The 27,968-nt window shown below is 38.2% G+C and overlaps 2 protein-coding genes across 7 annotated transcripts in view; one reads left to right on the top strand and one right to left on the bottom strand.

Annotated features, from left to right (window-relative positions):
* Positions 1-13,255, top strand: part of LOC109569074 (MOB-like protein phocein) — a 44,723-nt gene extending 31,468 nt beyond the window's left edge. For both annotated transcript variants that reach the window (XM_019974408.2, XM_019974398.2), the window contains 3 exons: positions 9,538-9,617; positions 10,983-11,094; positions 11,219-13,255. In XM_019974408.2, coding sequence (XP_019829967.1) covers positions 9,538-9,617; positions 10,983-11,094; positions 11,219-11,350 — 324 coding nt within the window. In that variant the 3' untranslated portion in view covers positions 11,351-13,255. The remainder of the gene's footprint in view (positions 1-9,537; positions 9,618-10,982; positions 11,095-11,218) is intronic.
* An 11,685-nt stretch (positions 13,256-24,940) lies between these two features.
* RFTN2 (raftlin family member 2) overlaps positions 24,941-27,968 on the bottom strand; it is a 93,932-nt gene continuing 90,904 nt past the window's right edge. For all 5 annotated transcript variants that reach the window (XM_070800080.1, XM_070800075.1, XM_019974424.2 and 2 more), the window contains exon 10: positions 24,941-25,268. In XM_070800080.1, coding sequence (XP_070656181.1) covers positions 24,999-25,268 — 270 coding nt within the window. In that variant the 3' untranslated portion in view covers positions 24,941-24,998. The remainder of the gene's footprint in view (positions 25,269-27,968) is intronic.

Consider the following 27,968-nt stretch of genomic DNA (forward strand, 5'->3'; position numbering starts at 1 on the left):
TGTACATTTCATGCCTAGGGCTCATTTATTTTGTAACTGGCAGTTTTATACCTCTTAATCTTCCTCATCTATTTCATTCATTTCTATGTCCCCTCTGGCAACCACCTTTGTTCTCTATATCTATGACTTCTGTTTTATTGTTTCTTTACTTTTGTTTTTTTAGATTCCACTTGTAAGTGAAATCATATGGTATTTGCCTTTCTCTTACTTTTTTTCACATAGCATAATACCCTCTAGGTCCATCTACGCTTTTAAAAATGGCAAAATTTCAATTTTATGCCAGTGTGTATACATACCATATCTTCTTCATATGGACACTTAGATTGTTTCCGTATCTTTGTTGTCATTGTTGTTTAGTCGCTGTTGTGTCTGACTTTTATGACTCCATGGACTGTAGCCTACCAGGTTCCTCTGTCCGTGAGATTTCCCAGGCAGGAATACTGGAGTGGGTTGCCACTTCCTTCTCTAGGTGATCTTCCAGACTCAGAGATCAAACCTGCATCTCCTGCATGGTCAGGTGAATTCTTTACCACTGAGCCATCAGAGAAGCCCTGCTTCCATATCTTGGCTACTGTAAATAACGCTTCAGTGAACATGGGCATGCATGTATCTGTTTGATTAGTGTTTTTGTTTCTTTGGGCAAGTACACAGGAGTAAAATTGCTGGGTTGTATGTCGGACACGACTGAGCGACTGATCTGATATGATGGCAGTTTCTATTTTTCAATTTTTAGGAACTGCTGTACTATTTTCCATAGTGGTTGTACCAGTTTACATTCTGTCCAGCAGTGCAGGAGGGTTCCCATATCTCCTCAACAGTACTTATTTTTCGTCCTTTTTTTGGGGGGTGGGCCATATTGCACAGCATGTGGGATCTCAGCTCCCCAAGCAGGGATTGAACTCATGCCCCCTGTAGTGGAAGTGCAGATTCTTAACCACTGGACTGCCAGGGAAGTCCTTGTTTTTTTGATGGTAATCTTTTTGACAAATGTGAGGTAGTATCTCATTCTGGTTTGATTTGTATTTCCTTGATAATTAGTGATGTTGAGCATCTTTACATGTGTCTGTTGGCCATCTGTATGTCTTCTTTTGATAAAATGTGTATTCAGGTCTTCTGCCCATTTTTTAACCTGATTGTCAAAGAGTGTACCCTTTTTTTGTTCTAGGAGTTTTATGGTTTCCCATCTGACATTTAAATCTTAAATCCATTTTGAGTTTATTTTTGTGTGTGGTGTAAGTAATCCAGTTTGACTCTTTTGCATGTAGCTGTCCAATTTTCCCAGCACCATTTATTGAAGAGACTTTCTTTATCCCAGTGTATATATATTGCCTGTTTTGTTACAGACAACTGACCATGTAAGTGGGGTTTATTTCTGGGCTCTCTATTCTCTTCCCTATGTATCTGTTTTTGTGCCAGTACCATACTGTTTTGATTACTATAGCTTTGTAGTATAGTTTCAAATCAGGCACTTGGTATCTCCAGCTTTGTCGTTACTTCTTAAGATTTTTTTGGATATGTGGGGTCTTCTGTATTTCCATACAAATTTTAGAATTATTTGTTTTAGTTCTGTTAAAAATGCCATAAGTATTTTCATATGGATTGCATTGAGTATGTAGATTGCCTTGGGAAGTACCGTCATTTTAACAGTATTAATTCTTCTAATCCATGAACATGATAAATCTTTCCATTTGTTTGTATGGTATCATTTCTTGTAACTGGACAATTAAATTGGCTAGAACTTAACGATTCATTGACTAGGACATAATAACACCTGTCATATTGTGTTGATATCTAATGTGTAATGGACGAAATACACTTGTTTAGATATTTTGGTTTAGTTTTAACTTCTTTTTGTAAGAATAACTGTTGGTGATTACTAGTTGATACTAAATGATTACTAGATTACTAGTCTATCAAATAGAAATGTTGAGTTTTATAGGTCAGTGTTTTTTTTCTACATTAATATTTCTTACTATTTATTTGAAAGTGAAGTCGCTCAGTCATGTCCAACCCTCAGCGACCCCATGGACTGCAGCCTTCCAGGCTCCTCTGTCCATGGGATTTTCCAGGCAGGAGTACTGGAGTAGGGTGCCATTATTTGAAACCCAACATAATGATTTTCCTTCCATAATTGGTCTTATTGAAACCCAGCATAATGATTTTTCTTCCATAATTGGTCTTATTGAAAATCTCATTCATGTTGTTTTTTCTTTATTTTGCTTTTGTTAAGGTGAGAGTATAGGAAGTTGCAATTGTTTATAGAACATTTTTTGTTTTAAATAATTCATGTCATCTGACATGTAGTACACATTCATTTTTCCTTAGTTGTCTCAAAAATGTCCTTTATAACTGGTTTGCTTAAAAATATGCATTGCATTTCCCTTGATCTGCCTTCCCTTTTAATCTGTGGTAATTAGTTTTTACATGACATCGACTCACTGAAAATAACTGAGTTAGCCCTGTGCTGTAGGATTATAGACCTTTGATTATTATATTGACAGACCACTAAAGCTTAAAGCTAGTTAATTCTTTAGTTGGAAAATCAATATTTGATGCCCTTTTGTTTGAAAAGGTTAATTCTCCAAAATAAGAAGTATTTGATACCTATCTAAGCTAGTAGTACTTATTTTTCAATATTGACTTCACTCATGATATTACTTTTTTTTTAGTTAATAAGTTGAAGCAATATTAAGGTTGTGTATCATTCTGTATCTGGGGAAATCATAGCAGTTTCATTGATAATTCACTGGAACTGACTCCATAGCATAGTACATGATGTGATCATTCCTATTAGAAAATTGAATCCAAAAAGCTAGTGTCATTTTGGCAATAGTAAAGATGCATTACCCTCACTTTAATGTGGGAAGGCCATCCAGTGTGTCTTGTATTGTGAGACACATATATACCAAGTCATTACTACATGTACTTTTTTCTTTGTTGCTGTTGTTTAGTTGTGTTCAGCTTTTTTGAGGAGGACTAGAGGAGGAAGCCTGTGAGGCTCCTCTGTCTATAGGATTTCCCAGTCAAGAATAGAGTGGATTGCCATTTCTTTATCCAGGGGATATTCCCGACCCAGGGATTGAACCTGTGTCTCTTGCATTGGCAGGCAGATTCTTCATCACTGAGCCACCAGGGAAATTTTTTTCTTGAGTTATGTTAAATGTAAGATAGAATAATCATCAGAATTATATCCTGTGAGTGAATCTTAAAAGTGCAACACTGCTTGCTGAAGACCAGCTCCACTAGATTTTCCACGTTTCAAGGGGTGGTGGTAGTGTATTTTCCAAATGGTAGTTTTGAGGGATGCTACTGCTACTGCTAAGTTGCTTCAGTCGTGTCCGACTCTGTGCGACCCCATAGATGGCAGCCCACCAGGCTCCCCTGTCCCTGGGATTTTCCAGGCAAGAACACTGGGGTGGGTTGCCATTTCCTTCTCCAATGCATGAAAGTGAAAAGTGAAAGTGATGTTCTCAGTCGTGTCCGACTCTTAGCGACTCCATGGACTGCAGCCTACCAGGCTCCTCCATCCATGAGATTTTCCAGGCAAGAGTATTTGAGGGATGGGATTATTGTAAAAATACAAACAAAAGAAAATCTTGAAAGGACACTTTTTGAATCCTTTCGAAATAATTGTATGTAGTTAGAAAATAATAGCAACAGAGATTAGTAGCTAAGAAAGGTGCTCTTACGAATTAAAAGCACTGGCAGATTCTGAAGTGGAAGAGGCGCAGAGTACTCAGCAACAGTGATGATTTACTCAAGGTCCTTCAAAATTACAGAGAGGCATTGCAGCAAATAGAGTTAACTATACAAACTGATTATAAGCAATGATGATTATAACGTGTTATTATCCATTAGTCCTTTCAGTCATATGCAGATTGTGATTACTTACAGTAGCATTATAAATATATATTTGGTAAAATATAATTTATAAAAGTTTGAACATGTTACTTACTACTTGTAACATACTATTTTGGCCATATTTTGCCAAATGTTTGCTGTTGTATATGAGCAGAGTAGGATCAGTTAATTGAGAATTAATTGGAGGAGATGGAGGGAGGCAGCTAAATTAAGGCAAAACTCTTCCTCTTATTCTAAAAAGAAAAAATTCAGAAATCAATTAAATATCTAAAGTTATGCTGTTTGAAACAGTAGCCATAAAACATGTAGCTGTGGAGCACTTAATGTGGGTAGTCTAAATTGAGATGTTCTTTAAGTATAAAATACATACCGATTTCAAATATTTAGTACAAAGGGACAATGTAAAATATCTCATTGAGAGTTAACTGGATAACTACATACAAAATAATGAATTTAGACCCCCTACCTCACACCGTATACAGAAGTTAGCTCACAATGGAAATCAAATACCTAAATGTAAGAGCTAAAACTGTAAAACTCGTGGGGGAAAAAATAAGTATAAATTTTCATGACCTTGGACTAGGCAGTGATTTCTTAGATATGACACCAAAAGCTCAGTGGTGGAAGAAGATATGTAAGTCAGATTTCGTAGAAAATAAAAATGGTTGTGCTTTAAAGGACACTTGTCAAGAAAATGAAAATACAATGTACATAACTAGAGAAAATATTTTTGTAAATTATATCTCTATTAAGGGTCTGGTGTCCAGAATATATAAAGAGCTATTACGAAACAACTAAAAGACAGCTTAATATTAAATTGAGCAAAGAATTTTTTTTTTCTGCTTGCTCAGTGCAGCTTATAGGATCTTAGTTTTTGAACCAGGGATTGAACCCATGCCCATGGCATTGAAAGCATGGAGTCCTAACTACTGGACTGCCAGGCAAGTCCCTAAAATGAACAAAGGATTTGAATGGCTATTTCTCTAAAGAAATTTACAAATGGTCAGTAAATACATGAAAAGGTGTTCATCATCATTAGTAATTAGGCTAAATGCATATCAAAACAACATGAGAATGGAGAAATAAAAATGTGATGGATATAAATACATACAATGGAATATTATTCAGCCATAAAAGGGAATGAAGTTCTGATATATGCTGTATGTAGCATGAATGAACCTGAAGGACATTATGCTAAGTGAACTAAGCCAGACACAAAAGTACAGTTATGGTATGATTTCTCTTATATGATATATCTAGAAAGGACAAATTCATAGAGCCTGAAAGTAGATTAGAAGTTGTCAGGGCTGGGGATTGGGAATGTGGGGAAATTACTACTTAAATGGTTATAGTTTCTATTTGGAATGAGGAAAAACCTTTGGTTTCAAACAGATAGTATAGATGGCTGCACAATAGTGAATGTAACTAATGCCACTGAATTGTACGTTTAAAAATGTTTAAAATGGAATGGGAATTCCCTGGTGGTCCAGTGGTTAGGACTCTATACTTCCATTACAGAGGGCATGAGTTCAATCTCTGGTTGAGGAACTGAGATCCCATATGCCCATATGTGGCACTGCCAAAAATAAAGGTTAAAATGGCAAATTTTACATTTTACCACAGGTTTTTCAAAGTGGAAAAAACATCCACCCCTACAATGATATACACTTTACCCGCTGAAATGACTAGAATAATAAGTATTGGCCAGGATGTGAAGAAGATGGAACCCTTATACATAGACAATGGATTTGTAAAATGCTGGGTTTGGAAACAGTTTGAAAGTTCCTCAAAATAACAGGTATAGAGTTACTATATGGCTTACCAATTCTACTCCTAGGTTTATACTCAAATGAAAAACATAGATCCAGACAATACTTGTGTACCAATAAAGCTCACAGTCACGTGAATCACAATATCCAAAAATGGAAACATCCAAATTTCCATCAACTGATGAGTAAATACACAACATGTGGTGTATGTATATAATGGAATATTATTTAGCCTTAAAAAAGAATGAAGTCTGTAGAGGGAGAAACATTTTCAAGTATTTTGTATATATTAAAAGCCAAGTCTAAAAATGTTTTGAATTAAGAAAATAATGAGTACTGATTCATGCTGCACTATTCATGAGCCTTGAAAACATGCTGAATGACACAAAAGTCCACATTCTATTCCATTTTTAGGAAATATTCAGAATAGGTAATTTCAGAGAAGATAGAAGGTAGATCAGTTGTTTAGGATTAAGGGGAAGAGAGAAGAAGTGACTGCTAATTAGTATTGGGTTTCTTTTGGGGGTGATGAAAATGATATGGAATGTAGTTGATAATGGTTACACAATTTTGTGAATATACTAAAAACTACTGAATTTTACACTTTTAAAAGAGATTTTGTGGTATGTGAATTATATCTTATCTTTAAAATATCCCCGTTCTCCTGGGAACAGGCCCCTAAAAGGAGAAAGAAAGCACATACACTACTTGGACTTTTTTGTGACCTTAAGGGAGCAGCAGTGACCTGAGCACAGAAATTCTACCTCGTGACCTGGCATCTTGGAATGTATGTGGGGAGAGTCTTAGCAGATTTTAAGACTCTTCAGGGACTTTCCGTATATCCTCATGAATCAGGAAAATAGATTTCTTTCTTTTTTGTCCACCATATTCAAGAGTCAACATGTTATACTTTTGACTCTGCTGTGAGTCTTTAGGCACGTCTTTAATTCATTGCTTCAGTTTTCTCATCCGCAAAGTGGGAAACATAACCTACCTTGTAGGGTTGTTGTGAAGAATAAATAAGAGTTAATACATATAAAGGCTTTAAACAGTGCCCAGAGCTAAGTAGGTGCTATGTACGCCTTGGCTATTATCATCATAGTGTCTCCATTAAATCTTTCTCCTTTCCCAGTGCTATTTAAGCTGCGTTAGCAGTCAGGTCAGACTCTGCTGAATAGCTTCCTAATTTATTTCCTTATTCTAAATCCACATCTCCTCCAGGGCATCACTTGAATCTTTGAAAAGTCTACCTTTGATCTTGTCCCTGTCTTATTCAGTGGTCTGTAGAGTTCATCAAATAAAGTCTAAACCTCTTCTAAAAAAAAACCGCACAGAAGCTCATTAGCAATTTTTCTATCAATTATATTAAAATGATAATTTTGGCTATATGGAGTTAAATAAAATATATCATTAAAATTAATTTCACCTATTTTTTTTTTACCTATTTAATGTGGATACTAGAATATTTAAATTAAATATGTAGCTTGCATTGTATTTCCATGCTGACTTAATGATACATCCAAGTGACCGATATGAATGAGAATTACAATGACTTGGGATGTTTGACCAAATCACCTTGTAATCATATATATGGATAAAGATACTTTTTTCAATAAATACTGCTCTTGTTACTGTTTTAGGCAGGGAGTCTACTAGCCATAAAATTCCTGTGGATGTACATTTTTTTTCCTCTGAGGCATTTTATTTGTGTGCATTACATTGCTGGAAAAGAATCCAAGGATATTCCCTCCTGTGTGTTTCTGTCTTGCTTCTTCATGGTCAATGATGCCAGCCGAGGTGGTCAGTGCAGTGAAACCAAACTGACGGGACGGGCGCAGGTTACTCTGCCATTCTTCTAGATCTTTGAGTTGCACATCAAATCTGAGGCTGATCGCTCCACACTTATTTAGCCTGCCTGTGAGGTTCACAACAATTTCCCCAGCCCTGTTATCGTCGATGATTTCAAATTCTCCAGTGTAACCATGCTTCATCATCACAGTTAGAATCCTGACTGTGACTTTGGAGCACCTGGTATTAGCCTCTCCTTTTGGTATTGTTCATACTCTTGAGAGCGTCAGCCAGGACATACACGCACACCATTACGGTGGCACGGAAAGATGGCTGAAAGAGGATGTACCTTTTCTTTGGTTTAGATTCATCTGTATTTGCCATGTACTATACTTAGCCGTGTTGAGTAGTTACTTCATTTTAAAATGTAACTGATTAATGCTGCACTATTTGTGAGTAACCAATTTCATTCTCAGCACTTGAAAAATATTCTAATTACCGAGTAGAATTAGAGTCATTTTTCTTTCTTTCTCTAGTCTTATTTGTTTCTTTTTGGTTCCCTGATTCACTCTATGTCTTCATTTCTTTTGATGCTTCTCACTCCCTGCCCTCAGAAGAACTGAATGAGAATAATTACTTTGCAGTTTTATCTTTCCTTTGATTGATTTGCTGTGAGACAAATCAGTTTCATTTTCTGATAAATGGAATAGAGTAAGACAGGTTTATTAAAATGTAAAGAAACTTCAGATTTCATATTAAATTGCAAAGGAGGTTCAGGGAGAAAAATTTTTATAGAACTACTAGATTGGAATTAGGGTACCAGCAACATAGTAAGGCATACTTTTTCTGTTCAGTTCAGTTCAGTCGCTCAGTCGTGTCTGACTCTTTGCGACCCCATGAATCGTAGCATACCAGGCCTCCCTGTCCACATCACCAACTCCCGGAGTTCATTCAGACTTACATCCATCGAGTCGGTGATGCCATCCAGCCATCTCATCCTCTGTTGTCCCCTTTTCCTCCTGCCCCCGATCCCTTCCAGCATCAGAGTCTTTTCCAGTGAGTCAACTCTTCGCATGAGGTGGCCAAAGTATTGGAGTTTCAGCTTTAACATCATTCCTTCCAAAGAACACCCAGGACTGATCTCCTTCAGAATGGACTGGTTGGATCTCCTTGCCGTCCATGGGACTCTCAAGAGTCTAGATTGGAATTAGGGTACCAGCAACATAGTAAGGCATACTTTTTAGGATGTAAGAAGGCAGTGATCTTTGGAGGTATTTATGAAGAAGACGGCTGCTGGGCCACTTGGTAAAGTATAAACTGGTGGACTAGGAGTCAGTATATCTGGGTTATGGTTTTTAAATCCTTCTTCCTAACTACATCATCTAGTATAAATCATTGACCAAAAGTCAGGGGTAGTCCCTGTTGCTGTGCATCATTCTTCACGTGTTGTGTCTCTCATCCTTTAGAGTTGGGATATTTGCACGCTTGTTCACTTGAATTTCTGTTGTACAGAGTCCCCCTCTTCTTAGCATACCTGAACAAGACTTTCCTAAGTTGGTCTCCTTGTTTTGAGGAATTCCTTATCCTTGCCTATAGATTTTTTTGTTTTATTTTGTTTTTTATGGCTGCACTGTGCAGCTTGTGGGATCTTAGTTCATTGACCAGAGATTGAACCTGGGCCCTCAGCAGTGAGAGTGTGGAGTCCTAACCAGTAGACAGCCAGGGAGTTCCCATAGATTTTTAAGTTCTGCTAAGAATCCTGTGCATCATTTACAAACTGACCAGTTTCCTCATTTGTAAAGGCAGAGAGTTAGATTAGATAATCAGGTGTTCTTCCTAACTTGACGGAAGCATTGTTTTCATCTAGGTACAATATTGAGAGTGAGAAATTGGGAGACTGATTCACTTATTTACTATAAGCTGGGTATTATAGTTGAAGGGGATAATAAAGCCTTATTTATTGACATAACATTGAATTTTACAGTCATTCTGATATTGTAAGGAACATTTCCTTAGAATATGCTTGGAGGTTTTGGATTAAGACACCTATCCAATAAATATACCTAATTTTAGAGGTAGAAGTCGTTGTTTATGCATTTTTATATCCTTTCTTTTATAGTGTCCTGCTATAGACTACACTAGACACACACTTGATGGTGCTGCATGTCTTCTGAATAGCAATAAATATTTTCCCAGCAGGTAAATAAAACCTTTAAATGTGGTATTAAACTTTTTGGATTTAAAGACTGATGTTTTTAAAACTAAAACTAGTTTGCTCATTAATGCATTGTATTCTGTAAACTTTATTTTTTATCTGTTGTATATTTGACTTGTCCAGAATTATTCACGTTTTGAAATTAAGATTGTGATTAAAGGCATCAGGGCTCAGCTCCCAAAGCTCACTGGCAGTTCAGTCATGGGTCGTTCCTGCTGCTGTGTGTCATTTTCCAGGGCTCTCCCTCTCAAGCTTCAGGCTTGGGATATTTACACACTTGCTTACTTGACACTTTGGTAGAGTGAGCATCCTCGTAGATAGCATGCTAAAGAGCAGACTTGCCTAAGTTGGACTGCTTATTTTTTTTTTTAAGTATGTTCTATGTATTTCCAGCCTGTTTTTTTTTAATTGAAGTACAGTTGATTTACAGTGTTGTGTTAGTTACTGCTGTACAGTGAAGTGACTCAGTTTTTACACACACACTCTCTCTTCTTCATATTCTTTTCCATTGTGGTTTATCACAGGATTCTGAATATAGTTCCCTTGTGCCATGCAGTAGGACCTCATTGTTCATCCATTCTATATATATCAGTTTGCATCTGTTATTCCCAAACTCCCACTCCATTCCTCTCCAATCCTGCTCCCCCTTAGTCTGTTCTCTATTGGACTGATAATTTTTGAAGGAGTCCTTATCCTTGCTTTTAGATGTTTAAGATCGGGGAGGAAGCCTGTGCATAACTGTAATATATTATTGGTGAGGTTTGTGACTGGTCTTTTATTCTCTTAAGATATTTGTTACCGAGTGGATAGATTTGGAGACTTTTTCACCTAAATATCACTGACTTCAAAGAGCTCACATAAAATATGTAAAAAATAATGGGTTTTGCCTTAGTATCCTGTATACATTTAAAAAAAGAAAACAAATAGGCAGTTTTTATTTCTCATACACACATTAAAAAATTGAGTTCTATAGAATAAAATGACAATTCCTTTTAGTGGTTTTAATTTGCTCTAGTGGACATAGTGTAAATATCAAAAACCTGTTTTTAGTAAGTTTTGCCAAGGTTTGTTTCAGTTGCATTGAACTTTAACAAAGTCTCAGAATTATAATTCTGAATCTCTTGGGCGCTATGGTTGTTTTGAGGAATTCCTTATGAATTCCTAGTGAAGTTAGGAGTGAAGAACAAGAGTTTTGGTCTTGCCCTTGCCACTTACTAGCACTGTGAACTGGACTGGTCACTTATTTTCTCTGGTGTCAGTTTCTGCTCTTGTGAATTGAGAAGATTGGACTATATTGTTCCTAAGATCTGTGTAGCTCTATGAATCTATGATTTCTTTTCTATTTCTAGAGTTAGCATAAAGGAATCATCTGTAGCAAAACTAGGATCAGTATGCCGTAGGATTTACAGAATATTTTCACATGCTTATTTTCATCACCGGCAGATATTTGATGAATATGAAGTAAGTATATTTTACTAATTGTCCTGATACAGTCTTATGAGAATGACAATAATATATGTTGATATATGTCTCATTTATTTGGTTTTGAGTAGTAAGTTGAAATAAGTTTTTTTTCTCTCTACAGAATGAAACATTTTTGTGTCATCGGTTTACTAAATTTGTGATGAAATATAATTTGATGTCCAAGGATAACCTGATTGTACCAATTTTAGAAGAAGAAGTTCAGAATTCAGTTTCTGGGGAAAGTGAAGCATGAAGGGAATCATATAGAAAAAAACGTACTGATCACATAATTAACATTAATTATGTACTGTATATATATCATTTTAGACACATCAATCATGTATCCATATTATAGCTTCTTTGTTTAGTATAGGTTTTTGTATGCTGAGTGTTGCCTTTTAAAATGGGAAATACTTTTTAAGTTATTCATGAGCTGTATATTCACTTGTGTGGCACTCATGGTTTTTAAATAAGATTAGTATTATGTTTATAATGCCTGTTAATAAAAGAATTTACAGTTTGGTAAAATTGCTGCTAAACAATCATTGGATCACAATCCTCATCAAATAAACGCATCTAGAAAAAGATGAGTGAGCTTGAGGTTTCACACAAACCATTTATACTAAAGACATAGTAATGTTTTCCTTTGGTTTTATACCTGGGATTCTAGGAAATTCTGTAGCACATAGTTCTATCTTAATAAGTTTTCTAAAATGAGATAAAAGTTTTTAAATTCTGTTTATAGTTTTTGATATACATATAATTATGTGTATATCCAAGTATAAATGCAAATAAAGCATCAGTAATACTTAAGTAATCTTACTATGCTACACAAAGTATATTCTAGACCAGCATACTTAGAAAGGATTTACCTTTCTGCATCAGTGGATAGTTACATACAACATAGTGATAACAATAAAGAGTGTAAATGATGTTCCCAGTGGAAACCTGCCCTGTCCTTCCCTTCTCTCCATTTCCCTTACTCCCTCCTCAAACTACATACCTGAGAAGCTTTTCGCCAGACTGTGATTTAGTGGTGACCTATACCTATTTATATTTGTATTAATTGCTTACAGATTATACCTCATATTAGCAATTACATTACACTACAGGAAAAAATGTATTGGCATAGGCTCTTGCTTATCTTTGCTTTGCAAAATTGTTCTCACTACTTGGAAAACAGTCCTTGAAATAGTTTGACTAATAATGTTAGTAATATTAATCTTCACATCTAACCATTTAGGCAGCACTTAAATAGAGTTGGAAAATACTATAGTATTTATTTTACACCCCTTCTCCACAAAGTTTATGTTTGAATTATATGGACATGTAAAATTTTTTTGCAGTAATTCACAGGTTCTAAAGGTATTGTTGAATGCTCATACATTTTTTGGACTTGGTTATAATTCAGTGTCTTAAGAAGGATTCAACCATAGATTTTACAGTCGTACCTACTGAATGCAGTTTTCTAACAAAGCACTAGAGGTCTTATTGCTGAGCTGGTTGTAATGAGACACTTAGGTTAAAAAAAAATTGTACATGTAGTGAAGAAAATATTTAAATCCATCTTTTGAACAGAATTAACAAATGAACTTCTTTTTCATTTGAATGAGTTATTTTGAAATGAAGATTAAAATGTAGTATTCTTTTTTTTTCAAGTTAGAGGAAATAATTCATACCATACTATAAGTATGTATTGCAAAAACGTGGAAAACAGTAGCATCCTGAGAGTTTGTATATATATTTATGCTTTCTGATCCTGCCAGTATATTTGGCTTTGAACAGTGCTATCCCAGCAGCCAGTCATTATTTTGTCCCAATCCACACTCTCTTTAAGAAGTTTTATATTCACAGTGAAAGGAATATTGGCTTTGAAATTATGCATTTATATTAATGTAACTATGAACCAATGGGAATAGTCATTTTTATGCAAACTTGCTAAATATCGAGAAACTAAACCAAGTTAATAAATTATATATAGCAATGTAGCTCTTCTCTCTGTATAAAAGTCTCAGTGGATTTCTGTTGCTTGACTATTAGTGGACATTTGAACTAAGGCAGTGGCTGGGATTTGGTGATCTGGCTAAGTATTCTGAAACACATTTTGAATAATATGACTTGGTGTTAATGGGGAAATAAAATTTTTTTTTCTTACTCATTCCATCTTCCCTGTACTATGTGTTTGGAATTGATCATAAAAAAAAAAAATACCCCAAAGAAAACATCAGTTTGTAGTGTTGCTTTTGTATTCATATTGACATTCATATTCTTGCACTGTAAAGTTGAGTCACTGAATCAGGTAAGACAGAAGTGAAACAATTACTGATTTTCCTTAAAAAAATTCAGAATTTTGAAAATTTTATTCACAGAATTTTGAAAATATAAATGTATATGTGCTGTGTTATGCTGTGTTAGTCGCTCAGTCATGTCCAACTCTATGCAACCCCATGAACTCTGGCCCACCAGGCTCTTCTGTCCATGGGGTTTCTCCAGGCAGGAAGACTGGAGTGGGTTGCCATGCTCTCCTCCAGGGGATCTTCCCAACCCGGGGATCAAACTGAGGTCTCCTGCATTGTAGGTGGATTCTTTACTGTCTGAGCCACCAGGGAAGTCCATGTACGTACTTCAGTTTAGTTCAGTCGCTCAGTCATGTCCGACTCCTTGCGACCCCATGAATTGCAGCACACCAGACCTCCCTGTCCATCACCACCCCCCGGAGTTCACTCAAACTCATGTCCATCGAGTCGGTGATGCCATCCAGCCATCTCATCCTCTGTCGTCCCCTTCTGCTGCCCTCAATCCCTCCCAGCATCTGAGTCTTTTCCAATGAGTCAACTCTTCGCATGAGGTGGGCAAAGTATTGGAGTTTCAGCTTTAGCATCAGTCCTTCCAAAGAACACCCAGGGCTGATCTCCTTTAGGATGGACTGGTTGGATCTCCTTGCAGCTGTACTTAGGTGGTACTAAAAAAACTGATGAGCCCAGCAAACCATTGATTTATAAAGTAATTGTTCTAAGAGGAGGGGAGTAGAAAACTACAGTTCTGTGTAATAAAGTTAGGCTCCACTTACTGTTTGAATTATACAATATAGATCCAAAAATTAAATTTTTCTTTTCATGAAATTATTTTGACCATATAGTCAACTCATCATTTTTCTCATATCATATCTAAGAAAGTACCTAATTTTTAATAATTTATGTTCCCATAAGTATTACAGTTCTTTCGTGTGTGTCCATTTTCTTCTCTCTGACTTGAGGTATTAAATTTGCATTTCTAGAACAGTTTCTCAGTTAAATTTAGAATGAATTTTTATGTTTGGTTGTGTCACATGGCCTGAACCTAGGTCCTCGGCAGTGAAAGCATGGAGTCCCAACCACTGGACCACCAGGGGATTCCCTAAATTTTTAACGAGTTAATATTTTTAATATCAGAATAAAATTTTAAATCTGTGATTAATTGCATTATTAGCAAGAAATGTTAATGTCTCAAACACGTTTAGTGATGTCAAAATCATTGTAATAGAACTAATTAATTTTTCCCTGGGTACTTTGCTCTATTTTTGCCCAAAGGTTTCCTATTTTATTGTACAGTTAAATGCTACATTTTATATACTTTTATTTTTAAATACTTCTTGAATGTACAAAGGTTTCTTGGTGTGGTTCTTCATGCTAGGCATGAAAGATTCTCATTTTTTGAATACAGCTGACTGTTAACTAAGCAGACACTATGGATATGTATTAGTACAACACATTTAGCAATTTATTTGAGGTTGTCAAAACATCCAAATGCATTTTCTGAAAAAACAGGCATTGTTAGTGTAGGGCACCCTATAAAACCAGATAACTTCAAGTAAATTCACTAAATGGTTAGATTACTCATCTAAAAGATTTAATTAGAAGCCTTTTAATATTTGGGGATACACGGATATTTTCTGTGGGCTAAAAATCAATTATAGTACTTTATTTGATTTTTTCTTCTGTTTACATTTCTTTTTATAGTACACAGAGCTTCATATGAAGTGTGAGAATCTAATTAAGCAAAGAGAATACTAAATTTTCATAAAAACAAATTTCCAAAAAAGAAATAACAGCTGACATCCTGAACTTCTATCCATGAAGACAGTATGTCAGTTGTGTTGTGTCAGTGTTTCTATGATTAATTACAGCATCAGCATTCAAAATTAGTAAAATACTCATTTTAAAATGAAATCATTTTATCCTGATTTGGACTTCAGCTATAAACCTTGGTAAAAACAGTTTATAATTCCATAAATGGTGTATTTACCTTAAAATTTTTTAAAATTTATTTTTGGTTGCACTGGGTCATTGTTGCTGTGCATGGGCTTTTTCTAGTTGCAGTGGGTGGGGGCTACTTTTCATGGAGGTGCTTGGGCTTCTTGTGGTAGCTTCCCGTTGCAGAGCACAGGCTCTAGGCAGTTGGACTTCAGTAGTCGCAGCACTCTGGATCAGTAGTCGCAGTGTGCAGCCCTCGGGCATGTGGGCTTCAGTATGCAGCACGTAGGCTCAGTAGTTGTGGCACATGAACTCAGTTGCTCTACAGCATGTGGAATCTTCCCAGACCAGGGTTGGAACCTGTGCGCCCTGCACTGGCAGGCAGATTCCTATCCATTGCACTGCAAGGTCAGTTAGTCCTTTACCACTTTGTTTTGAATGGACCTCATGAAAGTCTGGAGGAGCCTGGTAGGCTGCAGTCTAAAGAGTCGGACACGACTGAGCAGCTTCACTTTCACTTTCCACTTTCATGCATTGGAGGAGGAAATGGCAACCCACTCAGTGTTCTTGCTTGGAGAATCCCATGGACGGAGAACCCTGGTGGGCTGCAGTCCATGGGGTCGCACAGAGTCGGACATGACTGAAGCGACACAGCAGCAGCATGAAAGTCTTACTCACTTAAAAATTGTAGTTTGTCACAGATAATAGGATTTTCTCTGACTTTGTATAACAGTGTCAAAGGAACATTCTCATTTAACATGATACTTTATGTAAAATAATTTTCTACATCTTTATAAACATTTGCTAATTTTAGTATTTTTGGTTTTCCTTAGTTATTCGTGAATGAAAGAAAATGTTAATTTCTTTTAAAAAACAAAACATTTAAAATATCTTGTTATAAAAATCAAGAGTTAAAAAAAAAAAAATCAAGACTTATATGAAGCAGGAATGATAGGATTTTGTGCTATTTCCCCTACTTTCCTCAGAGATAGATTGAGGGGAGTCAAAGGAACAAGGCAATCTCCGAGATGAAGAAACACTGGGTATAGTCATTATTGCACTAGCAATGACATAGCCGCTTGACCCAATTTCAGAAATTCAATAGAATCTTTTTTCCAGGGTAAATTTTATTTAACTCCCCTAGAAAGTGTGATTTTATTTTAAAACCACATGTATATTTATAGATAGAAACTGTTCTTGCCTTGATTTGAATTAATATTTAAACCACTTTTAAAAATGGTGCTTTTAGATTTTTAAACATTTTACAAAACAAGTGCAGATCTTGGATTCTGATGGTTGAGAACCATGTTAGTGGTTATATTAGTTTTCAGTGTCTGCTGTAGTAAATTACCAAAGACTTAGTGGCTTTAAGAATACAAATTTATTATTCTCTTACAATTCTTGAGATCAGGAGCTCAAAAGTTTTACTGGGCTAAAATTAAAGTCCCCATTTCTTTCTGGAGGCTCCAGGGGAAATCTGTTCTTTTCCTCTTTTAGCTGCTGGTGGCTGCTGGCATTATTTGGCTTGTGGCCCCATCATTCCCGTCTCTACATCATTTCATTGTCTTCCCTCTGTGGTGCCATTTCTCTCCACCTCTCCAAGGAGACTTGTAATTGCATCATCATGCTCACCTGGATATTCCAGGCTAATTTTCCCATCTCAAGATAATCATATTTGCAAAGCCCCTTTTGCCATATAATGTTATCGTCTTGAAACAAGTGTGAAAGTATTAGTTGCTTAGTCATGTCCGACTCTTTGAGACCCCATGGACTGTAGCCCACCAGGTTCCTCTGCCCATGGAATTCTCCAGGCAAGAATACTGGAATGGGTAGCCATTCCCTTCTGCAGGGGATCTTCCCAGCCCAGGGAACAAACCTAGGTCTCTTGAATTGCAGGCAGATTCTTTACCATCTGATCCACCGGGGAAGCCCAATGTAATCATCTTAGGGAGCCTTTATTCAGTCTACCATAGCAGTCCTCTTGAATTCACTCTGTTAATCTTAAAAAGTTCTCCATGCTATCAGTTCAGTTCAGTTGCTCAGTTCAGTTGCTCAGTTGTCTGACTCTGTGATCCCATGGACTACAGCACGCCAGTCTTCCCTGACGATCACCAGCTCCCAGAGCTTACTCAAACTCATGTCCATAGAGTAGGTGATGCCATCCAACCATCTCATCCTCTGTTGGAGTAGAATGATGTGTGCTCAGCTTCTAAGAGGACTCCAAAATTACAACGTGTTGCTGAACAACCATTGGCAGAATGTTGGATCCCACCAAAAAAAGATACCCCACGTCCAAGGGCAAAGAAGCCCCAGCAAGATGGTCGGAGGGGTGAAATTGCATTTAGAATCAAACCCCATACTTGCCAGAAGGGCTTGTGTGCACCAGAACCCAGAGACCCCACCGAGATTAGGCCAGAACTGTGTTTGAGTGTCTCCTGCGGAGGTAGAGGTCAGCAGTGAACTGCTGCGGGGGCAGGGGCTCTGGGTGCAGTAGACCTGGATGTGGCATAAGCCCTCTTGGAGGAGGTCGCCATTAACCCCACCATAGAGATGCCAGAACTTACACAGGACTGGGGAAACAGACTTGGAGGGCACAAACAAAAGCTTGTGTGCACCAGGACCCGGGAGAAAGGGGCAGTGACCCCACAAGAGACTGACCCAGAATTGCCTGTGAGTGTCCAGGAGCCTCTGGTGGAGGCGTGTGTTGGCAGTGGCCTGCTGCAGGGTCGGGGGCACTGAGTACAGCAGTGACTGCATGGGACCTTTCAAAGGAGGTCGCCATTATCTTCATTACCTCCACCATAGTTTGGCCTCAGGTCAAACAACAGGGAGGGAACACAGCCCTCTCCATCAACAGAAAATTGGATTAAAGATTTACTGAGCATGGCCCCGCCCATCAGAACAAGACCCAGTTTCCCCCTCAGTCAGTCTCTCCCATCAGGAAGCTTCCATGAATCTCTTATCCTTCTCCATCAGAGGGCAGACAGAATGAAAACCACAATCACAGAAAACTAACCAATCTGATCACATGGATCACAGCCTTGTCAAACTCATTGAAACTATGAGCCATGCCACGTAGGGCCACCCAAGACGGACAGGTCATGGTGGAGAGTTCTGACAAAACGTGGTCCACTGGAGAAGAGAATGGCAAACCACTTCAGTATTCTTGCCTTGAGAAGCCCATGCCATAGACTTAATGTTTACTCCAACACTGGTTCTTTTTATTTCTTGCATGTTATCTACTTCTTTATGCCTCCCAGGCACACATGCTTGCTTCATTTAAGTCTCTGACTGAAAAAGTTGAACTTGAGACCATTTTCTGTAGATTACCATTTACTACATCCTCCTGAGATGCTTTGCCCTGAGCTTCTGAAGACCTTGTGTGCTTAGTCACTGAGTCGTGTCTGACTCTGCAATTTGAGATCTTTGTAGGCACCAGAGTCCACCTCACATAACACCAAATATATTAAAATGTATCCCCATTTCATATTAAATATAATTTTTATATTAAAAATAAAAATTTAAGCAGCTTTTTGTAATTGATTTTGAAAATTTATCTCAGGTCTTCCCTGGTGGTGCAGTTCTTAAGAATCCAACTGCCAGTGTATGGGCCACAGTGTCGATCCCTGGTCCAAAGATCCTACGTGTTACAGGGTAGCTAAGCCCATACGCCACTGAGGCCATGCTCTAGAGTCTTCGAGCTGCAACTACTGATGCTGTGTGCCACAACTACTGAAGCCCGAGAGCCTAGAGCCTGCGCTCCACAACAGGAGAAGTCATTGCAATGAGAAGCCTTCACACTGCAACTAGAGAAAACCTGAGCACAGCAACGAAGATCCAGCTCAGCCAAAAATAAATAGATAAATCAATATAAAAAAAAAAGATTGGTTACTTTTTACAATTGGCTGTGGTTTCTCATTGGTCATCTCATATACCTTGGAATTGAGAAAAGCTAATCTACAAATTGTGTTCAAAGTTAAAAACATTTTTATGAATAAGAAAGGAAATAATGGTTTGATATATATTATGTCTTACAGCTGTTTAAATATTGCAGTTTTGCAGTTTTCATAGTTTAGGGCCAATATATTTTTTAACAGGTTTCAAATGTTTTGGGGGACCCCTGAAAAGTTCATAGGTCCTCGTTTTTAAAATGATCTGCTTATAATTTGATAACACAAACGATCTATTATTAGAATATTATTGCTTATCAACTATTTGCTCAGGGAAGTCTTCCCTGACCTTGAATATATTAGGTTTGTCTGTCATATGCTCTCCTAGCAAACTTTGCTTCCCATCAGTATTTCCATCAACTGTAATTACCTAATTATTTCTATTGTTATTTATCCACAATCTTTTTTTCTCTGCTAGCCTATTGAGAGCATACCTGCATCTTCTCACAGGAAATCTGTTCCAAGAGGAGGGTTTCATCCTGATGAGAGTCTGAATGCCAAAAACTAAAAAGCATTCTTAAAACATATCCTCCCTCCTCCACGTTTTATCTGGAACATCTGCCTTTAACATCGTATGTGCCTGTAGTGACAGTAGCGTGGTCTTCTGAAGACACAATTTGTTCTTGGCTGCTCAGCATCTGGTCTTGGGTCTCTGGCCCTTCTGGAGACCCTGTGAGCTACCTAATTTACTTGGCAAAATCGTGATGAATCTTTTTATTTACCACACAGAAATACATTTAAATGTTTAGCTGTTGTATTCATATGGGGTGGGGGGTTTGGGGGAGGTTCAACAGGGAGGGAACATATGTATACTTACGGCTAATTCACATAGTTGTATGGCAGAAGTCAGCATAATATTGTAAAGCAGTTATCCTCCAATTAAAAGTAAATTTTTAAAAAGGATGCTTTATATTTATTTATTCTGGAGTTTCCCCAGGTGTAAGGTTGTTCACCACACTAAACAGAACTTTGCAAACTTAAAACTAGACCTTTGGGTGGGGGGGGGGGGGAAATGGTTTCAACTTATTGAGCACCTAACCAGGTGTCAGGAACTGTGGTACATTTCCCACACCATTGCACTAAATCCTCATACAATTAAATTCATTTGTTACCATCCCCATTTTACCAAGAGTAAACTGAACCTCAGAGCTTCCCTGGTGCTCAAATGGTAAAGAATCTGTCTGCAATGTAGGAGATCTGGGTTTGATCCCTAGGTTGGGGAGATCCCCTGGAGAAGAGAATGGCAACCCACTCCAGTATTCTTGCCTGGAGAATTCAATGGACAGAGGAGCCTGGTGGGCTATAGTCCATGAGGTCACATGACTTCCTGACTAACACTTTTTTCTTAAACTGAACTTCAAAGTAGCAGTTCAGTGTCCACAGGAACAAGCAAGCAGGGCCAGGGTCTAAACTCCGTCCTGGCTCCAAAGCTCAGATTTCTTCGTTTGATATCCTACCTCATATGTTTCTGAGCATTGCTGCTACCTATCCTGGAAGACTTCTTTCTTATAGGATTGTGTTAGGCAGGGTGCTCATAACCAAGAAATGGTGTTGAGGAAGGAGACCATGCCCCAGGGATGGTGGGATGGAAAGTCAGGAGGAGCCTGGGACACCAAGGAAGATGCTACTCAAGCCCAGGTCTGCTGATTTCTGGTCTTGTTACACAGAAAAGCAAAACCTTATTTGGTTAAGCCACTCCAACCCCACACATGCTGCCTAACCCACATCTATTACAGTGCCGGGAGTGGTTCTACTTTTGAAACTTTGAGGTGTTGAAAACAATTCTTTCCCTGAGGATTAGTATCCCCTTTACGACACAAAGGAGTTGAAATTGTGTTTCTTTTTTTTTTTTCATAACCAACCTAAGAAATTCTTACATTAGAAAGCCTGGACTGTGCTCGCTTCGGCAGCACATAAACTAGAAAGCCTGGACTTCAAATTTCCCAGATGTCCGTGTAGGTGGTTCTTGGCTGCCCTGCCCAGAGCCAGGTCTCCCGCTGGCCAGGCACAGCAGTGATTAACGGGGAGGGCACAGTGAGTGCGTGATTGAAACTTGGAGGGTCAAACTTCCTTTGAAAGAAATGAAAAAAATTCAAAGTTTCTTTCCATGTAGGCAAATCTTCTACTTCCCCCAGCTGTTTTAGGGTTTTTTGGTCTGTGACATTAGCATTTCTAGATTGCTGGTTTCTTCAGCTTCCAAGTCTGAGATATATGAGCCAAAAATAAAACCAAGAAGTTCACCACTGGTTGTCTTATATTTGTTTTATGTCTAATCATGTCAGAACTGGCTTTATAAACTTTGGGCTCTTGCACAGGTAAAATTCAGTCTGCTAAGTCACTTCAGTCGTGTCCGACTCTATGCGACCCCATAGACGGCAGCCCACCAGGCTCCCCCGTCCCTGGGATTCTCCAGGCAAGAACACGAGTGGGTTGCCATTTCCTTCTCCAATGCGTGAAAGTGAAAAGTGAAAAGGAAGTCGCTCAGTTGTGTCCGACTCTTCGCAACCCCATGGACTGAAGCCTACCTGGCTCCTCCATCCATGGGATTTTCCAGGCAAGAGTACTGGAGTGCGGTACCATTGCCTTCTCCGAAAATTCACTCTAGAGGTATGATAAATTGCCACGATTAATACTATTTAAATAGATATGGTTCTGATGGTTTGCATTTAGCTTGTTTTCCTACATATCCACCAGTGTATTTAGATTTAACATTCTTGGTTAGAGACTGTCCCCGCTGTTACCACCTACACCATTTCAGTGCTCACTTGAAATTTAGTCATCCCACACAGGGAATTGCTGGGGCCCTAGAAGTTGAGAGGAGGAAACCCTTCTTAATCATAATGCTGAAAGAGCCGTGATACTTCCAGCCCAGAGGAATGGTAGTGAGATGTCCAGGTAGTGAGGAAAGGCTAGGAAGGAGACAGCTCCTGAGCTCTTCCAGTACGAAAGAAATGCAAATGCATCTGGTACATTTATAGTCAAATACATAAACACCTGGTCCTGGTAAAATAAACAATTTGGAGATAGTTGTGATATGGACTTACCATAGCTTGCCTCCTGCTTCTATGGGTGTCTGAAGGCCCCTGAAAGCCCTGAGTCTCTTAAAGAGAGTGATGTTTCTGTTGTCTTTAAGTGACATTGATAGAGCTGCTGCTTAGCTCAGTGGCTATTTCTCTGGTGATTAGGTGTTAAATGCTGTCCATGGAAATAACGGGGATATTCAACCCAAATGGGATGGAACTAACAGGTGGAACTAACAGGTGGCTATGGAAACCTTAGACAGAAGTGCATATATGCTGTACCAAAGGGGGATGGCAAAACCTCCCACCAACATATATGATCTCCATACTTTCTCATCATTATAACTTATGCTAAGTTGCTTCAGTCGTGTCCGACTCTGTGAGACCCCATAGACGGCAGCCCACCAGGCTCCCCCGTCCCTGGGATTCTCAAGGCGAGAACACTGGAGTGGGTTGCCATTTCCTTCTCCAATGCATGAAAGTGAAAAGTGAAAGTGAAGTCGCTCAGTCGTGTCCGACTCTTAGTGACCCCATGGACTGCAGCCTACCAGGCTCCTCCGTCCATGGGATTTTCCAGGCAAGAGTACTGAAGTGGGGGCCATTGCCTTCTCTGATCATTATAACTTACAAGTATTAAAAAAAAAAAAAATCACATGCCAGAGCCCCTAAGGAATTACATAGCATTATGAAAAGAACTGACTGTGCAACTGGCTGATAACTATAAGGTTAGTCACACGTAACTCCTTAGGCATATACAGTCCAAGTTTTGTTACTTTTTGTTTTTTAAAAGATAGAGTTACTTACTTATAAGGCTCTAGAACCACCTGGTAATTATTTATTCACTATCATACAAATTTGTCACATAACTTATGGGTGAATACTGGAGTAAATGCTTATAGGCTTTCAGGGTACAACTACTAAGACTATTCTAATATTTAAAAAAAAAATAAGAACAGATTAAAAACAAACTGTGAAAAGAAAGCATTCTTATGCAAATTAAAAAAAATTAAAAGCAAGATTTCTGAGTTTTTCTTTAGCCAATATAAATTTCTATCTCTGTCTTTAATACATCAAATTCCTTCTGTATACTGACAGAATATATACCAGAATCTCTGCCTGTTGTAAACCCTGCCTTTGGGAAAAACGGTCCCATTTTCTTGAGTTTATTACCTGTGTTTCATAACTCATGGCATTTTGTGGGCTCCAGCAGCAGTATTTATTTCTACCAAAAATTCACCAACTCTTAAATATGGAACTCAGTTTCTCTAAAAGTAAAAAAAAAAAAAACATTTCTGCAAACAATATTAGTAGCTGTTTCCACAGAATAGTACTGAGCAGAATATTCTATGTTCCTTTATACATACAAAGGTAATGCTTGTGCATGGTAGAAGCAGAATAATTGCACATCAATCTTACCATCAATTCACGGAGATCAGTTACACCATATATTTGATAACATGTAATACATACCTGTCATATGTGTAAAACATATTATGAGCATTAATGTTCATTAAGACAATAGCCCAATAACAAATGACATTTTGTTATTCAAATGATCTTATAATGTCAACACCAATGCTAATAAAAATATATAATAGGCTGAACTCATCAACGGCACAGTTGTAATTCATTTGAAGTTTCCCACATTTCAAAGTCTTTCATAGATAAAATGAAATTCTTCTATTTTGTAAAATTTTAATCTTTACCTGTTAAAGGTTTGGCAAGGCAAAGGTTCCCCTGTTAGCAGAGGGAAAAAAGCAGAGATGGAACAAATAGGTCACCATACATTTCACATATGTTGTGAGCACCTCTTTACTCCTGTAGGACTGAAAATTCTGGGTTTCCACATTTTTCATGCTTTAGCAATCAAAATAAAAGCATAATTTACATCTAGATAGATGTAAAATGCTTCAGTTTTCATTTAAAATTGGTGTTTCCCTTTTCAGCTATTTACAATTTTAAAAAGAGAATTAATTCTGTCTACTAAGGTTTTTAAACATGGACATTGTAAGTTCTTTTCGTATTGAATTTTTAGGGATGAGGCTCCACTCTATTTCTAGACTATTAGATGCAAGAAAGTTTAAGCTTGATGAATCAGTACAATGTTGGTAACATGGTGACCCTTTTTTTAAGGCGTTAAAAAAAAAAAAGATTTTTTAAAGGATATTTTAACAAATAAGGATTTGCTTTGTTTATACATGCCATACTTAAAGACAAAACTTGGATTAATTGTTATATTCAGGAAATAGGTATTTTATTAATTAGCCCTTTATATGTGCATGAGAGAGATAGGGAAAGAGAAAATTTTCAGCTTAAGTAAGACTCTAACTTCCTGAGAATTTTCTAATTAGGTAAAAATACTGATTGAGATATTTAGTTGTCTTACCAGCAATGGTAAGAAAAATATACTTTGCATATTCATGAGAAACTGAAGTACATTATTGGCTAATATCCTAATGAGGCATCTGTTTAAACATGTTTTAGTTGAGAAAACTGTGAAACATGCTTCTAAATTTACAAATATGTTGGTTACTCTTCCTTGCCTAGGAGGTTGAACCAAAGTTTACGTAGATTAGAGGAAAGCCTGAGTCTGGAAAGATTCAAAGTATCCCATAAATGCAGATAAAGAAATACAGTAAAGTAACTTGGGAATTACTTTAATAATTATTTACAGAACATCTGTCGCTTTCCTTCTTTGCTCACATACAAGTGACCTGAGTTACTCCGTCTTCCTGGTCAAACTGTCCATCATCTAGTTCCCGCAGGACGCTGTCACTGTTGCTGAACCCGGAGAAGCTGCTGGGCTGGGCTGGCCTCTTCTTCATCCAGCATTCTCTAGAAGGGGCGAGTAGGCACTCCTCAGGTGGGCTTCTGCTCTCTGCAGGCTGTAACAGGTCTGTGTCCAAGCTGACGCTCCTGCTTGGGACTTTACTCCTGTCTTCACCTTTCACGTGCCGACTGCCTTTCCTCTGAAACACAAGAGATTAGCAACTAGGAGTTAGTAAAAGGCTGGGTGTCGTCCTGCCCCTCTATTCTAGCTCTCTGCCCGCTTATCTTCCAAATCCTGCTCCTCTTCAAGGACCAGCTCAGCGCCACCCTCCGGCCAGGTGAAGGTGTGCTCCCCTCTCTGTTAATAACTGTCTGTGGCTTCCTGGCCCACCATTCTCCTTGTTGTCAGGTTGGTTGTATGGCCCTATCTGGGCCCTCAACAACACCTCTGAGGAGAGAGACCTGTTGAGATCATACTTTGGGGAACAAAACAGATAGAGATATACTTGAAGCTTCCATTTTTCATCTTGGTATTTGCTGGGATCTGAGCAGCAGAAAAAGTGCCTTAGAGGCCACCTCACCCCCATTTCTATAGGAATAGTCTGCACAGATAATTCAGATAGAGATCATATTGGAAGAAGGGGTGCCTTTCCAGGTGGGGTGGACCCCTCTCCTTGTCCTGCTACAGACCGCTTCTGCCTGGCATGGTAGGATTGTTCAGCGACAGGACCAGCTCATTCTGCAGGCTGTCTGAGAAGCTGTAGATATTTTCACTATGAAATATTACTGAGGCCTGACCACGCCCTTGGTGTGGTTCAGAATAAAAGGACATGGTTTTCCTGCCAAGGAAACGAAGTCAAACAAAGATATCTAAGTCAGTAGAAGAAGAGCTCAGGGAGACAACTTTCATGTTCAGACTTCTGATGAAATTTTCTTATGGGGGTTTCTTTAATACTGACAACATGACATATATTGGATCATGTGGATATACTTAGGCACAGAAACTGAATAAAGATACATAATAAAAGAGTGAAAAGTGAAAGTCACTCAGTCGTGTCTGACTTGTTGCGACCACTATATAGTCCATGGAATTCTCTAGGCCAGAATACTGGAGTGGGTAGCCTTTCCCTTCTCCAGGGGATCTTCCCAACCCAGGGATCAAACCAAGGTCTCCCGCATTGCAGGCAGACTCTTTACTAGCTGAGCCACCAGGGAAGCCCATAAGATAAAAAAATTTTAAAGCCCAGTATTTTCCATATATCAAGAGTTTATTTTCTTAAAGCTCATTTACATGTTAGCTGAGAACTGGGATTACATTTTCTCAAATGTGAGAGGTAAAATTACTAAAATAAATCAAAAAACCCTTAGGAAAAAAATATAGAAGTCAGATTCCTAGGCTAGTCTTACAAAAGTTTGTTAGACCACAGATTTGTTGAACTACCATGTATAAAATACAAAAGCATTTTCTACTGGTTTTCATGGCAAATACACAATACAAACAAGCAGCTGTATTGAATAGAATTTTATGCTAGGGAATGTAACCACGGTTGACGGTGACTGAAAGCATTGTTTATATAGGGAGATGAAGGCTGCAGTGTGCTGTCTAGAAAGGAGTGTGTTGGCAGCTCATCATTTTCTTGGCTGGTTACCTGAGTCCTTGGGCAAGTTTAAAGGAACAAATCTGCCATGGGACCTGCCTCAATAAAGGCCCACCCTCATGTCTCAAGTCAGATATAACTTGATGGTGGGGACATTTTCATTTGCATTCATCAAGTGCAAATATTAGATCTCAAATCTTTTTCTTTTTTATTCTCACTCACCAGATGTACCGAGTTTAACACAAGCAGTTGAACCTGACAGATTTACCCTTAAGGTACAGAAGTTGAGAATGGCATGTTCTCCCTGGTGTTGGAATGCTGCTGGGTGAGGACAGAGCCTTTTGGCTGCAAGCAGGCCTGATGGGTACTGCTCCTTTCTCAAGCCTGGCTGCTGGCTCCTTTCCCATATGCACAAAGGATACACTCACTCCGGAATGACCTCTCCTGTTGCCTGAATGAGACGGGAAGGAGGGGTGCCTGGGAGCACTTGGCAGTCTGGATCTTTCCTTCTTCATAAGCACCGGGGCCAAAGGTAAATTTTGCAATAAATTCCTTATTGTGTATCAGCCAATAGAGGCCTACTCTCACATGCTCAATGAGAAATTTCTTAATAAAAATTATGTATTAGTCAGGATAATAAGATAGAGTAATTCACTTTTAGATAAGAATTAATAAGTAAACAACCACCAAATACAAATTTCAAATATTAGAAGATAATTAAATACCTAACTCTAAAAAAGATTAGAAAAAACTCTGATCCTCAGAAAGGCTGAGGACAGGAGGAGAAAGGAGTGACAGAGGATGAGATAGTTGGATAGCATCACTGACTCAGTGGACATGAGTTTGAGCAAATTCCAAGAGATGTTGAAGGACAGGGAAGCCTGGTGTGCTGCAGTCCATGGGGTCACAAAGAGTCAGAAACAACTTAGTGATTGAAAAACAATAACAAAAAATGTCACAACAAATGCTTTTCTTTTTTTACTAAATGACTATTAATAAATACATCTTCAGCAATGATATTGGCTCCCTTACTCCACATGAGAAGACTCTTGAGAGTTCCTTGGACAGCAAGGAGATCAATCCGTCAATCCTAAAGGATATCAGTCCTGAATATTCCCTGAAAGGACTGATGCTGAAGCTAAAGCTCCAATACTTTGGCCTCCTGATTCGAAGAACTGACTCATTGAAAAAGACCCTGAAGCAAGCAAAGACTGAAGGCAGGGGGAGAAGGGGATGACAGAGGATGAGATGGTTGGATGGCATCACCGACTCGATGGACCTGAGCCTAAGCAGCTCTGGGAG

Source organism: Bos indicus, chromosome 2 (assembly GCF_029378745.1).
Source record: "Bos indicus isolate NIAB-ARS_2022 breed Sahiwal x Tharparkar chromosome 2, NIAB-ARS_B.indTharparkar_mat_pri_1.0, whole genome shotgun sequence".
NCBI lineage: Eukaryota > Metazoa > Chordata > Mammalia > Artiodactyla > Bovidae > Bos > Bos indicus.